This window comes from Neolamprologus brichardi, chromosome 4 (assembly GCF_056152115.1).
Source record: "Neolamprologus brichardi isolate AB-2024 chromosome 4, ASM5615211v1, whole genome shotgun sequence".
Taxonomy (NCBI): Eukaryota; Metazoa; Chordata; class Actinopteri; order Cichliformes; family Cichlidae; genus Neolamprologus; species Neolamprologus brichardi.
The window spans coordinates 22,866,792-22,885,528 of NC_142107.1; the positions used below are offsets into that span (position 1 = coordinate 22,866,792).

Genomic DNA, 18,737 nt, shown 5'->3' on the forward strand with positions numbered 1-18,737 from the left:
ACAGTAAAGTGCTGCGTTTTATCTGAGCCGCAGAGATGAGATCAAGTAATTTCCATTGCCCTTCTTAAATCATTTCAGCCACTTACACTGTAAACAGTGGAACATGTGTACATCCATAAAGAATAAGACCTAAATCAAATGGAAGCGGAGGCAGTTATAGAGGAGCAGGCCATTTCGAGGATGACTTTACTTATCTCAGTGGCAGAAAGGAAAAAATTGCTCATTTCAGCATCTCTTGTTTTCTGATCTGTTCTTGTCCTGTCCTATGAAAACTTTGACTTCACTTTTGACTGACTTAGAAAGTGGGGGACGTTGCTACATTTTACTACATGTGTCAATAGCCACCCGTTCTCACTCCCGAGGTGTAACATGCCGACGTTTTGTCACTTCCCGCGGCGTTCCTGATGAACGCAAAAGGAGACCTTCGGCGTTCTTGTGGTACGCGGCGGGTTATGGCTGAAATCCAGTGCAATGACGCTCCCGCGGTAATAGACATTCCAGCCCTGTATTCCTTCCCTAAACCTAACCTTATCCCTAGCCCTAACCATAACCTTTTTCCTGACCTTAACCATGACTTTAATGATGTTAAATAGCGTGTTTCTAAGCGATTTGAAGAAAAAGAGCGAACATGTGTAGATTGAGTCCATACGGTTCTCATATTTCCTCAATTTTCCAAGGTCGTCATTTAGGAACGTGGTGGGTAACCGAAAACGTAATATGTTTACGATTTGTCACCTAGCGTAAAATGTTACGCTTTGGGAGTGAGAACGTGTTGCAATAGCAAAGCATCCGAGCCCTAAAGAATGGCATCCTTCAGCATCCATCTAAGGCTACGTTCACACTGCAGGTCTTGATGCTCAATTCCGATTTTTTGATCAAATCCGATTTTTTTGTCTGCTCGTTCACGCTACAAATAAAATGCGACAGCAAACGCGCTCTAGTGTGAACGCTCAAAGCGGCCGCATGCGCAAAAGAAGACGTCACACACAACGCGCTCTGTTTAGACCCAGAGCAACAGTATTGTTTGACTGATGGCCCTTAATATAAAGACTTCAGACTTTACGTTTCCCATTTTTTGCTTTAAGTTATTTTGTTATTTACATAATAATGTAAATAACCTAATAATGATCCTTATTGCTGTTTTAGAGGAGCGCTGCTTCAAAGGATAGTTGCAGATTTCTGTCAGAATCTGCAGATTATACAGAACAATACTTTCCAAGATAAATACTGAGTTATATTAAAAAAAAAAAAGTAGAAATTGACACAATAAACTGAATAGAAAAATGGTTACTGAGGTCATAAATCGTAAAAGCAGTACAGTCATTTTCCCATAGACTTCTATACTACAACAGGCGTTTTGCACCACAGTCGAGACAGTACAAAAGATAGATGTTGTTACTGTGACGTCACCTGTTGGTTTGCAAATTCCTGTTTTCAAGCCTCAGGATGAACTTTTCAAACATCTTGACTGCAAAAGATATATGTGGGGAGGAGTTGGGAAGACTTGAACTGCCTGCTCATTAGCTAACGACTAGCTAAGTCGTTAGCAAACAAGTTCGCAGAAAATACCACAGATCATCCTTTTGGAAACGAAATCAGAAAGTTGCTTCTCGTAGACTTTTTATGAGACTTTTTGCAACCTTAGATATCCCCATGGTGGTGTTCACACAGACCACAGTTTACGACATTTTACCACAAGGAATGAATGCTAATTGTGTGGATGATAATTTAATCTTTAATCTTCCCTTTTCAGACCATAAGGTTATATAGACTCTGCTCCGTGTTGTGGGTTTTTTCTTATATATGCCATATCATTATCTGAGTGTAACTCTTGAGATCTTATTGACTGGAAACTTTACTTTGACCTGTCATTAGAGATATGAGCCACAGCTTGTCAGTTGTGTCTATACTTGTAGTTCGGTTGACATTTCCCGCCATAATGTCATATCTAAACCAACCCTTCGGGGAAGAATGCTAGAGCGCATCGCCACAGGCAAGAGTTGGGCTTCCCTCATTAGGAATGCACAGACTAGTGGACATTAAAACCTCCGAGAAAATAAGGTGACCTTCTGCATCCAGGCGTGACATCTCTCCCAGAGAGATGAGCATCCAGACAAACAATTCCCATCATCCCCTTTCTCCACGACCTGGTGAAGCGTGATATAGTCCTAAAGCGCCAATTCAACCTCTGTGTTCTGCAGTAATTAACTACTGCAGAGGTAACAACTGCTCAGCACAATAGTTAATCAGGCAGGCTCCTTGGTAGCCTTCCCCTTTCTGCGAGCACGGCCAAAAACCAGGTAGACAGAAGTCTGCTGAGAGCTACCTGTGGCTAATACTGCGGTAATGATTTTACCATTAGGAGTGTGTGCACACAGCGGAGCGGCGGCCTGCTTTCTGGCAGAGGATTAAATGACTGGTTGCCCATTCAGGCACCACCCGCGCATGAACTGTTGAGTACTGTGGTTTGCTGATGAGTGTTTTCAATGCTGAAGGACAAATGCATTGACAAGAGCTTGGAGTTATCCTGTTTTTCATGAAGGGAAAGGACAAAACAAGTCAAACTGCTTTGAATTGCACTTTCCAGCTGGTGTGGGATTATATGATCAGTTCTTACTGCCACTATTACCGTGGGGATCGCGTTTTTGTGAAAGACCGGGTTAATCTGCCGCCGCAGCTGAGTGTTTTGTTGTTTGACTTAGTGATGTTGCGAGACGCACTACGCAACCGTCATCTGTACTGAGCCACACAAATGGCATGAGCCTGGCCTTCAGTAATAGTAGATAGAATGCTTCAAATACCCAAATAGACACAGAAAAGAGATTTTATGCTCAGTAAGGAGTCTCCTTAGAGGTGGACACCAAGACTGGGGAGAGATTTTATTTTTCTGATGCAAGTACAGGCTCTTGCTTCAAATCAAATTCAAATTGAAATTCAAATTTTATTTGTCACACACACAGAACCGTACACAGTATGACATGGGGGTGAAATGCTTGTAGCTGTACAATGCCCGACCATTAAATGACAGAAAAAAAGTTTTACAGTATTTACAATTTACAGGTTTACTACAAAATGTACAAATTAACTTAGAAATTTACAGTAAAAAATGTGCAAATAGCAGAAAGAAATTATAAAGATTATAAATTATAGGAATTAGAGGATTATAGGAAATGTGTGGTGGTGCGTGTGGTGGTGTGATGTGTGGGAGAGTCCAGTCCTACACCTGGTTCAGGGCCCGAATAGCCTGGGGGAAGAAGCTCCTCCTCATTCTCTCTGTTTTGGCCTTAACCCTTTAAGACCTACCATAGAACCAAGTCCGCCAGAGCTTATATTATATTTTTACATGCTGTGGAGCCATTTTTGGGAGCATTTCAAGTTGATATACATCAATACAACCATTATAGCCCAAATTTTAATGATATGTCTGCATTAAGTGCATAGTAATTACATAACTTGCAAAAAAGTGCAATAAACTACAAAAAAATTGAAAATCGTTTTTGCTTTTTTAACATATATTTCTAGTTAGAGAAATTTAAGAGGCTTATCCCTCAAAACTGTAAATACAAAAAAGTTGCACAAAATAGTTTCCCACCACAGGAAATTTATTTTGAGTGTCTTCATAGATTTATTTTTGAAATACACCAATTTTTATAATTTTTATACACTGCAGGAAAAACGAAAATAAATATTATAGTGCAAATTTGCAAAAAAGCAGCATATGCATCAAAATAAACTATTTCCAGCAGTGCAATATGAGTCCTAAGCATCCCATAAACGACACAGAAAGTCATAAAGTCAAAGATAACTTTTAAAAACACCAGTACAGGCTTGTGAGGCCCTCATGGTAAAAAAAAAACTACATTTCCGCGAAAATGACGTCACTTCCGGTTTCGGGCAGGTAATGGCGGACATGCAAAAGTTCGCGCTGACGTCTATTCCAACATAGGAAGTGTTACAAACAGCTGATCGGATCGGCAAAGCGTGTTTCTGGAATATTATGTTGTTGTTGCTGCAAGTGCTTTTTATGCAGTTTTTGCAAAGCTATATGTGGAAGGAAACTGTGACCGAGGACAAGCTGATGGCATAAGATGTAAGTACAACTCCTCCGGTTTCATATGCAAAAAAAACTATTGCGCTAGCTCACGTGGTTGCAGAGCTACCGGGATTTAAAAATAGTTACGCAAAACAGAGCGTGCCCGCTCTGACCGGTTTTAAAGGGTTAAGGGAGCAAAAGCGCTTCCCAGACCTCAACAGTGAGAAGAGTCCATTGTTGGGATGGGAGAGGTCCATCATAATCTTCCTAGCTTTGGACTTGCACCGCTTGGTGTAGATGGACAGCAGGTCAGGGAGCTCTGATTGAATGATGCGTTCGGCTGAGCGCACCACTCTTTGTAGATCTCATCTGTCCTGCTTGGTGCTGTTCCCAAACCAGGTGCAGATGTTTGCCGTCAGGACGCTCTCGATGGTGCAGCAGTAGAAGTTCTTGAGCACCTTCAGTGGCAGATGGAAGTCCCTAAGTCTTCTGAGGAAGAAGAGACGCTGACGGGCTTTCTTAACCAGGGTGTTGATGTGACAGGACCATGACAGGTCCTGAGTGATGTGGACACCCAGGTATCGTAAACTGTCCACTCTCTCCACTGGCGTGCCACTGATGATGAGGGGTTTGTAATTCCTCGCCTGCTTTGTAGTGAAGTCCACGATCAGCTCCTTAGTCTTGCTGATGTTTAGGAGGAGGTTATTCTCCTGGCACCAGGTCTCCAGGTTCCTAATCTCCTCCAGGTAGGCCGTCTCGATGTTGTCGGAGATCAGGCCTACAACAACAGTGTCGTCAGCAAACTTGATTGCTTGTGCAATGATTTGTTTTGATTAGTAAAACGTATCAGAATGAAAAACGATCTAATATGCTGCAAAGCACAACTTGCCCAGGAAACATTTTGTCAATGAGCAACCATTGCTTTAATATTCATTCAACACATTGTGTCATGATTGGACCAAATTTAGACTTCCTAGCAACGGGGGCTTATTATCCAGAATTCTTTGCAAATCAAGTGGAAATAAGATAATTTTTAATTCACGAGCTACAAGGTGGGATTATTCTTGCAACCTTTGATTCCTAACACACTGACTTATACTGCTGACAGTCCAGGGTTAGACACGACTGGATTATATTACTCATACCGAAAGAGCAGAGTGATGATCGTCGGGCATTATGTGATGGTCTGAAGGTCAGTACAGCTAAGCTCACCATGATGTAAACGTATTTATTCAGTGTTCCCTGATTTACCGGTGCCTTTCTGTATATGCATGTTCTCCTAGTACTCTCTTAGTTTTCCTCCCACGGTTTAACCCTTTAAAACCGGTTGGAGCGGGCACGCTCTGTTTTGCGTAACTATTTTTAAATCCCGGTAGCTCTGCAACCACGCAAGCTAGCACAATAATTTTTTTTGCATATGAAACCGGAGGAGTTGTACTTACATCTTATGTCATCAGCTTGTCCTCGGTCACAGTTTCCTTCCACATATAGCTTTGCAAAAGCTGCATAAAAAGCACTTGCAGCAACAAAAACATAATATTCCAGAAACACGCTTTGCCGATCCGATCAGCTGTTCATAACACTTCCTACATTGGATAAGACGTCAGCGCGAACTATCGCATGTCCGCCATGACCTGCCCGAAACCGGAAGTGACGTCATTTTCGCGGGAAATGTAGTTTTTTACCGTCCGGGCCTCAATGAGCCTATACTGGTGTTTTTAAAAGGTATGTTTGACTTTATGACTTTCTGTGTCGTTTCTGGGATGCTTAGGACTCATATTGCACTGCTGGAAATAGTTTATTTTGATGCATATGCTGCTTTTTTGTAAATTTGCATTATAATATTTATTTTCGTTTTTCCTGCAGTATATAAAAATTGGTGTATTTCAAAAATAAAACTATGAAGGCACTCAAAATAAATTTCCTGTGGTGGGAAACTATTTTGTGCAACTTTTTTGTATTTACAGTTTTGAGGGATAAGCCTCTTAAATTTCTCTAACTAGAAATATATGTTAAAAAAACAAAAACGATTTTCAATTTTTTTGTAGTTTATTGCACTTTTTTGCAATTTATGTAATTACTATGCACTTAATTCATACATATTATTAAAATCTAGGCTGTAATGGTTGTATTGATGTATAGCAACTTGAAATGCTCCCAAAAATGGCTCCACAGCATGTAAAAATATAATATAAGCTCTGGCGGACTTGGTTCTATGGTAGGTCTTAAAGGGTTAAAGACTTGGCCGTGGGTATGAATGTGTGATTGTCTGCCTTTCTCTGTTTGTTCTGGACTTATGATTTGCCCAGGGTGTGTCCATCCTTTTGCCCTATGAGAGGGGAGACAGGATCAGGCTGCCCCTGATCATAAGCTGGATAAACAGTTAAGAAACTGGGTGGATGCTCATAATTTCCTGGTTTATAAAAAAGGTTCCTGACTCCGGCTGTTGAGCATGGAAACAGCACCCCCACCCCCCATCTGTCTTTCCACCTCATAAGCCACACTGCAGTTTTTGCCAGTGTACTGCAGCTATTTTTGACCAGGGATGCAATGTTGCTGTTTTAGTTATTGATGGGTGCATTTTGCTAATTTGTTGAAATAAAGCTAGCTGCGTGTCAAAAGCCAAGCTATCCAAAATTACATTCAAACTCAATGCGCCTGCCTCTCCCTGATGATCTTTGTCTTCTAACTCCCCAGGTGATAAAGACATCGATGACTACTACGCCAGGAAGCATCATCCTGACTTTGGTGGACGGGGACCAACCCACATGGTGAAGCTGAACGCAGAACCCCAGCAACACCAGCAACACCAGCAGCGGCAACGTCCTCGTCGAGTCCAAAGGGCCATGTCGCAGGACCACGTCCTGTCTCCTCCCAGGACGCCGCGACGTGGAGAGTACGGCCTGTCTTCATACGGTGCGATGGTGGCTGCGGCATACGGAAGCAGCCGCCACCTCTCGGAAGAGCAGCTGCTCTCAGCGGACCGCCTCCATTCCCAGGATCCGCTGTTGCTGTCCCCAGCAATGAGGCGCGACAAGTTCCGGGAGAAGGCCATGGCGAGGGCGATGTCTCACGCTGACATGCTGATACCCACCACGCCAGTTATGGACCGCCACAAGGTGACCAAGATGTACTCTCAACCCAGTGCCTCTACTGACTCCTACAACACGCTGACGGTCAACCACCAAGTGACCACGTCTAAGAGGCAGGCGTTTGCTTCCCGACGAACACACACGGTGGACCACCTGCAGTACATTCCCGGCCACCACCACACATACCACACTGCCAGTAAGAACGAGGTAACTGTTTAACTCCGGGGTTGAAGCATTCCTGAGACCCACCCCCAACGTCGACAGAAGGATACTCAGCAGAACTGTTCAGTCTTCTCATCAAAACAACCTCCTGCATTTAAGAAAAGAGAACAAAAAAATAACTCTTCCGGCTTTTTAGCACAAGCTTTCTGTGTCATCCAGATTTTGGATAATTAGAATCAAACCCTGGCAAAGACATTTCTCTTTTAGAGCATCATAAGGGCTTTGCGCGGCGACACAAAGATCCTTCATGTCGGACATTAGACAATGTGAAGAAAATATTTTTTAAACTGGATTTGGGACTGGAAGGGAATTGTATCAACTTTATAAATATATAAATATAATATATTTACTATTTGTATTTTCAGTCCTTGTTATAGCTTTAGAGATTCTCATTAACTGATGTAAGCACTTCAGACGGTGCCTCTTGAATTGTCCCATTTCAACGATGAAGTGGATTTGTGGGTTAAAAAGCACAATTAATGACTTCCCTTTTTTTCGATTAAGTTTTCTCTTCTTCTTCTTCTACTTCTTCTTCTTCTTGTTCGGTGAATGGCCAGAACATATCAGCTTATTAGTGAAAAACGAGGCTATTTTTGTTGCATATAATAGGAGATTGTAAATAGGCTACATTAGCAGCATTAACCTAGAAAAGCTGGCCCTCCGGCATTATTTTTTTCTCCCACCTGGAATCTTTGATTCCTACTTTAAAATTTCGTTTTAGATAAGGTGAATTCCCCCAAATAGCATTATTTCCACAGATGTCGGCAAAATATGTGGATTTAATATATATGTGGGGGGTATTTTTTTCTTTTCTAACTGTGCTTGTAGCATAGAATGATTGTGTGTGAAAAAAACTTTTACCAGTGTTGACTGGCAGCTTCAGTCTGCAGAAATAAATCTACAGGTGAAAACGGAGCCTGATGGTCATTCAAATTTGCTGAATTTCCATATCCTCGCTTTGTCATCCGTAACCCCATCCATCCATAATTCTCAGTTTGTGATTGGTCAGCTGCTTCCATCTCTACATATCAAGCACTCCGTGTTAAGAAGTGCGCAGGTTGTGTAATAGTTTGTCGATGTGATGGACCAATCAGTACTAAAGAGGACATCACAATCGCCTGTCAGTGAAGCATTGATTAAAATGTTTGAGATATTTTCATTAAAGCAATGCCTTATTGTATGGAATCCCATATGCTCTTAACTGAACAATCATGCTTGTTGTCTTTGCTTTCTGTGCAATATTATTGACTATAATTTACCAGCAGAACCAGCAGCGAAAACCTATACGGTGAGAGATGTTGCAGTATATATACCTCAGAAATTCAATTGAAGAAGTCTCAAACTTTGCAGGCAAAACAACCATTAGGTATATCAATCTTCCAATTCTTATTGAAAGTTGTTTAAACTTTACTCGAGTAAGATTTATTATAAGTTTTATGGGCTTACAGGTATGTGAAAATACCGTGCTTCTGTTTTCAGTTGACCTGGGGGGTGGGGGAGGTTTTCTCGGTTGCTATATGAAGATCCAGTCCAGGAAGTGAGACAGTCGGGGTCCAGATTTTATACTATTAATAGAAGTGTGGCTGTTAGGATTTGTGTAATTCCTTCAGGGCTTGGGTTTTCTACATGGACTCGCCACAGTGTGTCATAAAGATTGCCAAAGACAGTTTTTTAAGGCAAATTTCTATTAAGTGCAGGAAAATTTAAGCACGCCATTGCACTTTTTAACTACAGGTGGAGTGTCATGCTGCTTCCTGCCAATCTAGTCCCTATTTAAGTCCCAATTCAAATCCCAAGGAAAGCCAGTTAAGCACCTCCTTTAGGAAATTGTCACATGTCCAAAAAAATAGCTTTCTCACTAAGACAAGTCCCATCTTAATTTAAGCCTAGACTGAATATAAAAGATGGACGTAGCCACCAACTTAAGCATTTCTGCTGAAGCGGTGTGTCTGATGGAGAATCCAAAAACACTTTCACACCCTTTACAAATAAACATCCTGCTAAATTAAAGATAATTTGTAACTAACAATTGAAACTATGAACTCATACAGAAAGTGTCACACATCAAGTGAGCAGTACTGATAGACTTTTATAAAATTAGTACGGAGCCCCGCAGGGGACATGGGAGAAAAAAAAATTAAGGCGGACTTTTGCGAGATCTCGCAAAACAAACTCGGGATCTCACAAAAGTTTTGCGAGATCTCGCAAAACAAACTCGAGATCTCGCAAAAGTTGAATTCCAACAATGGCGGCAGCTACTTAGTTGTAATATTACTCTTTCTGGGTCACAAAATACACTTTTAAGATATTTTGAGGCGTGAATGTAGTTGTGTAAACGTCAGATACCGGCTCGGTTTACAAGACATCACATATTTGCAAAAGTGCTCAGACGTTTTCGGAGATCTGACACCCACTAGCTCGAAGCTAACGGGAGGTCGAGACCTGCTACAGCCGGGAGGAACACCGCTTTCCTGGCACATCGTGCCTCGACCTCCCGGTCAGCTTCGAGCTGGCGGCCTCAGAAGAATGCGGCTAAAACTTTTGCGAGATCCCGAGTTTGTTTTGCGAGATCTCGCAAAAGTCCGTCTTAATTTTTTTTTTCTCCCATGTCCCCTGCGGGGCTCCGTAAATTAGAGATTTAAAGCTACATCCAACTTTTATATTGTAGCTCAGTTTATGGTATAAAGGCCATAAATGACATTATGTTTTTATTAAAGGTCAGGAAATGCTCCTCAGAAGAACCTTTGTATTTCTACAGACTTGCTATTTCCATTCCCAAAATGTCAGGAAATAAGTAATTGAAATTGTGTCTCTTTGTGACAGCAGACTGGACAAGTAAGATATCAGGAAAATTGTTGTTTCTTTAGATATTTGAGTGGTCAGCCACTGTATATACAACTTGGATACAATGTTACTTGTGATTTGGACTGTGCAATTTAAATGGAAAACTTCAAAGGAAAGCAATGACTCATTCCATTCAATTCTGCGATTATGCTCAAGTACGCTCATGCATTGTTGCACGTTTTCCTTAAGTGTGCTTCATTTCTTGTCATAACAATACATTTAAAATTGATTTACATTGTGGAGCATAAAAGGTTGGCCAAATGTATCTTAAGTTCAAGAAATGTATTTCTTTGTTTTAATGTCAGATATGCATTTAATGATGTCACTTTGAGGTTGTCTTTTTTCCAACTTTACTGTCTTCGTACACTATTTTTTTCTACCTATATTGGGAAGCGCTTGCACAAATGAGGGCCATTTGAAGAAGGTGTGATTAATAGACTGCTTTAGACAGATATGTGTCCATCCAACTCGCTCAACTAATTTCACAAACTTCTGCTCCTTCTTTTCACTTAATTAATAATGATGTCATCCCAAGAGCCTTTTTCTCTATGTGCAATATTTCCTGTTCATGCAGTATAGCTCTATAGCTCTATTACTCTTTTTAAAAAGTTGTGAAGTTCATTGGCTGCCATACAGGCTTTGTTGTCCTTTTTATTTAGGATTGTATTGTCTTTCATAGTCAAAGAGGAGTTTTTATAATACAGATAAATGTGGTATGAATGAAAACACGTCTATGTAACTGCACAAATAACCGGAGACTAACTTAAAGGCTTCAACAAACAAATTATGACTGTTCTTGTGCATTTTTCTGTTTGTTTACAAATTATTAAAGCAAACCATGTGTGTTGTATATATGCGTTTAATAACGTGTGCTTGTATAAGTCCAAGATAACAAAACTCTGAAACCCGTAGCGTGAACCTGGAGAGGACTTGGATATTATGCAGATGCAGAAGCACCAAAAACTGCAGTTCCTCAAATGGCCACAGGGGTTTTCCCTCCAAAAGCCAGTAAAAAACAAAGTAAGGTCACATAGGCCTGGTCACTAACCTTACTGCTTACGGCTGGGAAAAATGTGAATTCGGGCCAGTTAGTAAGTGTTTGCAGGAGGTTGCTTGCTGTTGCTAGGTGAAATTAGTCACAAAGAAAGATATGATGCAGCAAAAACCTCCTTGCAATTGCTTTTGTTGCTAGCAGATTGCCCTGACAGTCAGTACTTTGTATTGAACTCTCGCCAACTACTCACTAAGAGGTTGCAAAACTGTGAAGCTTGCAATGCAAACCTTTGGAAACATGATGGCTTCAGCAGTGAGACACAATTTTTATTTTTGTTTGTGGTTTGAGCGTTTGACGTTTCACTACCCTCGTCTGATAGCCTTTTTGCAAAAAAGTGGGCGATCTACTGAAACACTCTTCGATGCACTATCCAAGCCAAGCTTGCTAATGTTACCTGAAAACATTTCCAGACACCTATGTCTCCAGAAAGAGCCCGTTCTCACTCCCGAGGCGTAACATGCCGACGTTTTGTCACATCCCGGGGCGTTCCTGAGGAACGCAAAAGGAGACCTTCGGCGTTCTTATGGTACGCGGCGGGTTATGGGCGAAATCCAGTGCAATGACACTCCCGCGGTAATAGACGTTCCAGCCCTGTATTCCAGCCCTAAACCTAACCTTATCCCTAGCCCCAACCATAACCTTTTTCCTGACCTTAACCAGGACTTTAATGATGTTAAATAGCGTGTTTCTAAGTGATTTGAAGAAAAAGAGCGAACGTGTTTATATTGAGTCCATACGGTTCTCATATTTCCTCATTTTTCCGAGGTCGTCATTTAGGAACGTGGTGGGTAGCCGAAAACGTAATATGTTGACGATTTGTCACCTAGCGTAAAATGTTACGCTTTGGGAGTGAGAACGTGTTGCCAGAAACTATGATCAAAATGGTGAAACACTTCAAAATCCAGTCCACATACCAATTTATAATGTGTGTCACGATGCATGTCTCTATCTTTTATATACAGTCTAATAGTATGGCCAAGGGTTGTGTTCAGGAAATGACTGTGCTTTGGGTTAAAATGCACTCCTTCACTAATTAATCATTCACAGGTGGCATACTTGGTCAAAACTGGAGCCTCCCAGCAAGTTTCCTGGTTTGAACCCTGGTGGGTTGACTTCTGTGTGCTTTCCATGGATACTCTAGCTTCCTAACACAGTCCAGTGCATGTCAGGTTAGCTGGTGATTCGAAATTGGCCATAAATATGCTCTAGATCAGTGGTTCCCAAACTTTTTTGCTAGGCCCCCCTTTGTTTTACAAGAAAAATGTTCGCATCTTTTTTCACATCACGCTGTGCGCCACGTTATTGTTTACATGAGATGAATTGCAGAATCGCAGTTACTGTTCCTCCATTTAGAAAGGCAGAGGCGTCACGGTGTGATTATTTTAGGTAGTTGTTTTTTCCTGTGTAATAATATTCAACATTGCAATAATTACAATACATTTTTCAAAAAATGCCTCTCTGTGCAAAATGGGTTTAAAAACATAAACAGCTGTGGGATACTGTTTGTCCGTGATTTGAACCGAGGGAACAAATCGTGGCAGGATCAGCCTGATGTTATTTGTATCCCGCTGTAACTTTACTGTATAAAGAGCAAACATCTCCAAAATGTCAGGAGTAGTTAGTCATTACAACAAGTGTTTGTGAACTAAAAATCAAGAATGTGGGATACTGTTTGTCTGTGATTTGAAGAGCCCAGCATGTGCTCCCGACGAAGGGAAAACCAATTAAGCAGGGGAGACCTACCTTGGCACCATTGTCTAGTCTTTGGCTCAGAATGAAGTCGGTTTGGAAACATATTCAGCGATGCTTCATCTCCTGCTTTGTGTTTGTGTGGGCGCCCCGTGCTAGCAGTGTCCAAGCGCTGTTGTTTTTCTTCCCCTTTTCATACCCCCCCGCCCGCAATGGCTCTGCGCCCCCCAGGGGGCGGGCCCCACACTTTGGGAAGGTCTGCTCTAGATAAAGTAAGTAGAGTAAGATTCTGCATTCAAAAATGAGTCCAAAGGGCTCTCTTACAATAATCTACGGTGAAAAAAGAATCGATGCAGTCCTGGAAGTGTTTCCATAGGAATTCTGGGGGTAAATAACAGTTAAGTGCACTTAATAAAATCTACTTGATCATCTGGAAGTGTGACCACCTCTATAAAAGCAAAAGGTTTTAGCAGTTTACTGATGTGGAGCATTTAGGTGCTGACCATGCAATGCTCAGTGAAATTACAAAAAATAAGAGCTACATTCAGACTCTACAGGCCTCAGTTAGAGAAGTCAACGTGCATTACAGAATAATTAGAAAAATACTGAGTACGTTTTGTCTTTTATTCGCTTCATTTCCTTTCCTTTCATTTACAGTACACTGTTACTCACAATAACAGTCAACTAAAGCTACCTTCCAGGCATTGAGTTGACTGTGAACTCCTCGGTACACCAAGCTATCCTAGAGTCAAATGTGAGGCCTTCTGTCGGATAGATAAAGCTTGGATCATGCAACAGGATGATGATGCCAAGCACATCAGTGAATCTACAGTAGAATGGTCCAGTCAGAGTACAGACCTCACCCTGACTGAAATGCTGTTGCTTGGCCTTAAGAGAGCTGTGCATAGATGAATGCCTGCAAAATCACAGAACTGAAGCAAATAATGAAGAAGAGTTGGTCAAAATTCCTACAAAACAACCTGAGAGGTTGATGAAGTCATACAGAAAATGTTTACTTCAAGGTTATTGCCGGTAAAGGTTGTTCTATGAGCTTAATTTCTCACAGGACTATACAAAAGATGAGTTGGGCATAAGAACCATCTCAGCATTGTTATAAGCAGGTGTGTCCTGGCACACCAACAAACACTTTGTGCATATCTCTAAGACAAAAAAAAACAGATTTGGATCCACTGAGAATTACAAGGAGGTTGGTTTCGCTTTATAATAATTTCAAAGAACACACACAAATACCTGTACCCCAACCTGCCTTTGCATTCCTGGTCACTGACACCATCAACAAAAAGCACTGAGCCTCATTACTTTTATGACACATGTATTAATACCTTTTGCTCCCATCATGTCCTGGTCCATCTGAAACCCTCTTGAAATTCATAGCGGAGTGAGCAGGCCATGCATTTTGTACAATACCAGAACAAAACCTAATGGTCACAATAGTGCACACACAAATGGGCAGATGGCAAATAGCAGTGGTTTCCACTTTTCTTCAACACCCATCCATTTGCATTTAGATGGAAAAACGAACAAGGTTATTTGGACAACTGTGGCCCAAATTGAGGAGCAATGGTCAAATGTTTGGCCATTAAGCACTTTAATCCTGTTCCCTCTGTGTCCTTTATCAGGTTAATTAATTCAGATAGCTGCTCGAATGATTCCGACCATCATCAACAGCCACTGGTGTTCAAAAAGGTGATATGGTGTGTATTGTAATGTGGTCCCGCTTACTATCAGTAAACCAACAGTCAGAAGGATATATCCTTGTGCTATTGAGCCGTAGCGCTAATCCCAACAATGCAAAACAACCAAGTACACTCATGAATCATTCCTATGTTGTTGTTATTTTTCTGAAGAAAAAAACAAAACAAACATGCAGAGAACTTCGGGGTTTTATCTGTGCTGAAATATGGGATCTGAGTTGTCTGGAAGGACAAAGGATTTCAAGCTGCTGAATCACCACTGTGATCCAATCAGAAGCCACAGCAGCGTGAGGGACAAACGCTGCTCTGATTGATTGATGTGCCAAACAAAGAACGGACAGAAGGCAAGCAAGCAAGAACCAAAGGAAAAAACCCATAGCCTTATCCTCACCATCCACTTTAGACAACTTTTGAATTTTTTATAGCGCTCTTTGGTGTTTATTTACCCTTTCACTGTGTCTCCTCCATTTGATTGTATGAGTCTCTCTCAATCTGTGTGTTCTAGTCTTTTAATTTATTTACTTTTCTTCCCCTTCTTCCTACCTGATGATTTTTTCCAATATTGCAGATTCACAATTGGCACTCCTTGGTTTTATTCAGGGCCTATTTTAATAAGATCTTCATGAAATCAAAGTATTTCATGAAGAACATTTTCTGGACATTTTTAAGTTAAACATGAAAACCCATATTATTGTTTATATTCTTTTATAGCTATAAAATTCCAGGATCTGGTGAAGTTTAAAACAGTGCAAATAATATATAAGGCAAGGAAAGGGATGCTCCCAATCGAAATAAGTAAATGGTTCTTAGAAAGAGAAGGGAGGTATAATTTTAGAGGGAAGTGGAATTTAAAATTACAAAGAGTAAGAACAACATTGAAAAGGACGTCTATTTCAATAGCGGGAGTTAAATTCTGGAATGAGTTACAAGAAGAAATAAAGGTCAGTAGTGATATTGTTCTGTTATCACTAAAAGTTGTAAAATGTATCACTAAAATATCATTCTCAGTCACTTGTTATTTATTATGTGTTTACAGCGCCCTCTGTGGTTGCTCCAAGTAATGCGCTTTAGAAACGGCTTTATTTTGAAACAACTTTATTGAACAGGAAGTCGGCGCAAGAAAGGCAAAAAGAAGGGAAACGTATCGGCACACAGTTTATGGTGTCCTGTTGGAAAAAAATACTGTTCACATCTTCGGTTTATGGTTGTATCGCCGGTATGTACTTAAAGTCTAAATTACAACTTTGTTTTTTGTACAATATGTTGTCCGCTAATGCAGTATTTGGCTGTAAAGCTAGTCCTTTTGTTAAGCTAGCTACCCGCGATTTTGGAGGTCGTCAGGGATAGCATCAGTAGTAGTTTAAAAAGTTTACATAATTAGACATATGCTATGTAGTAGCATTGTGGTATATAAATGTATATTATGCTGCACATATGTATGTCATGACTGTATTTTTTGTCTTGTTTTTAGTTTTACCCTTTTGAATATCAGTAAACCTGTTGACCACGCTCATCGGTCTTCAGAGTGGTGATATAAGAAAGGTGTTAACGCCCCTGCATCAGACATGCACCCATAACGGTACAGATATAAACCAGTTTAAAATAAAACTCAAAAAAGAAATTTTAAATAAGTATAAGAATGAAGAAAATGCAATTAACCCAAGACAGCAGTCAAAGTGATGTTTATGTTCTTCTGCAAATTAGCAAATCTAAATATAGTTTTAGTTGAACATAAGAAAATATTTTTTTGTGATGTTATGTTCTAAGTTGAAGGCGTTGTATACGTTTTTGTTGTTCAAATTTAGATGATGAGGATGTAAACCTGAGGGGGTGGGGCTAAATAAGTATATACTTCTGCCTACTCCTTTTCAAACAACTGCATGGAATGATTTATGAAACGTTGGTGAATGTATATGTTTGAAATAAAAAAGAACTGAACTGATTTATGCTAAAAACGTTTTTATTTAATTTTCTTGAATGTTCAGTTTTCTCTTACTTTAACTTTCGTCTGTTCGTCACTTTGTCAAAACACTAAAACTCTCAAACTCATCAGAACTGAATTTCATCTCCTGGGTCTATCATCTCATATTTGCATCTCTTAAATTTCAATCATTCTACACTGTAAACTGTAATCACACCTTTATATAAGCTCCAACTGTGCAACACATACTCATAGCTGACAGATAAGTGAATGCATTAGATTGTTAAGTAGAATATTTACCTAACCATAAAGAGGAAATACTCAAATAATAAATGCGGCTGACCAGCCACAGGGGTGGAAATAGAAGCTATTATCTTTGCTGCTATTATACCAATAGGATCCAACCTGAGCAGAAATTGGACAATTCCTGTAATCTATGGTTCACTACGAGAGCTCTCACCTCCGGGGAGAAATGAATGGATGTGGGCACCATGTAAATGCAGACAGTTAATAGAGTAGGGTGCTTAAGGAGCCTGTGTAAACACCGTGCCATTCACTGGTGACCATAGCACCATGGGAGTTTGAAGATGAATGCAGCTAACAGGCTGCGGCTGTTCCCACTGCAAAGCACACACACATACGACTTTCTCGTAGGCGGCTGCTATCGATCCTTCCGACATACTGCTGCGCTGTTGCTTAAATGAGAGCAGTCAGTAGCAGAGCTGTGTGTGAGATAGCTTCTAGTGATAGTTGGTGAATGGGGGTGGAGGGGATGAGTGGGAGGAAATTGTATAACTATAACATAAAAAGTAACAATAACCTGGAAAGAATGTGCATTCTGCAGATAAATACAATCTAAGTTTTTTTGTGTTAATTTAATGAGCATCGTGAGTTTTTAGGAGTTTGACAGACAATCAAGCATTCGTCTGAGATTCTTACAGTCACAAGAGAGTGCCTTAAGTGTTTTTATCCTTTGTGTTTTAAACCATAATAACAGGAAAAAGAAAAGCATTCAAAGTATATGAAAAGTGCTGCATACACTGTATAAATACAATTCAGTTGTATTTATACAGCGCCAAATCACAACAACAGTCGCTTCAAGGTGCTTTATATTGTAAGGTAGACCCTACAATAATGCATACAGAGAAAAACCCAATAATCATATGTCATGGCGACAGTGGGAAGGAAAAACTCCCTTTTAACAGGAAGAAACCTCCGGCAGAACCAGGCTCAGGGAGGGGCGGGGCCATCTGCTGCGACCGGTTGGGGTGAGAGAAGGAAGACAGGATAAAGACATGCTGTGGAAGAGAGAAAGAGATTAATAACAAGTATGATTCAATGCAGAGAGGTCTATTAACTAGGGATGCAACGATACCAAGTTTTTCAAACCGATACGATACCGATACTTGGATCTGAGTACTTGCCGATACAGAGTACAAAAAACGATACTTCTACCACACACACAAATACAATGAATTGGAAGACAGGTTTTTATTATATTCCCTGCTGATAAAAAATAAAATCTTAATAAAAATGACCACAAAAAAATTTCAAGTGAAAAATAAGCACTTCTGTTAAATTATTGCAGAGTCTCCACATTGTAATTTTACAAAATATCACTGAACTATTGGCACTGTCTCGAGCTTTCAGAATAATAAATAAACACTTCTGTTTGGAATAAAATAAACTTTTAAATTATTGCAGTGTCCATATTGTAAACAAACAAACAAATTAATTATTATTAAATAAATAATAAAATATAAAAAATTATAAAATAAATAATAAATAAAATAATAATTGGCCCCCTAGTGGCCAATCTAAAAAACTACAACAGCAATGACAAGCCACCCTCTGATTAATGAAATAAGTTGGTATCGGTTCATTGTATCGGTTAACTTTTACGAGTATGAGTACACACACATTTTACAGTATCGGCCCCGATACCCGATACCAGTATCGGTATCGGTGCATCCCTACTATTAACACATAGTGAATGAGAAAGGTGACTGAAGGTGGCTGAATTTACTTGACTGAAGGCTTCTGCATATGACACATCCATGTTTCCTTGACTCCCTCTAGAAGGGAAGAACCTCAGATTGCATCTCTTCATTGACTTAGTTTCACAGATTTGACCTGGCTTTCAATCCTTACTGTGTGATATTTATTG

The 18,737-nt window shown here is 40.3% G+C and overlaps 1 protein-coding gene across 2 annotated transcripts in view; it reads left to right on the top strand.

The window, feature by feature from the left end:
• The window catches only part of shisa6a (shisa family member 6a), a 111,491-nt gene extending 101,730 nt beyond the window's left edge, over positions 1-9,761 (top strand). For both annotated transcript variants that reach the window (XM_087840091.1, XM_087840092.1), the window contains one exon: positions 6,731-9,761. In XM_087840091.1, the coding sequence (XP_087696217.1) occupies positions 6,731-7,344 (614 nt within the window). In that variant the 3' untranslated portion in view covers positions 7,345-9,761. The remainder of the gene's footprint in view (positions 1-6,730) is intronic.
• The last annotated feature ends 8,976 nt before the right edge of the window (positions 9,762-18,737 follow it).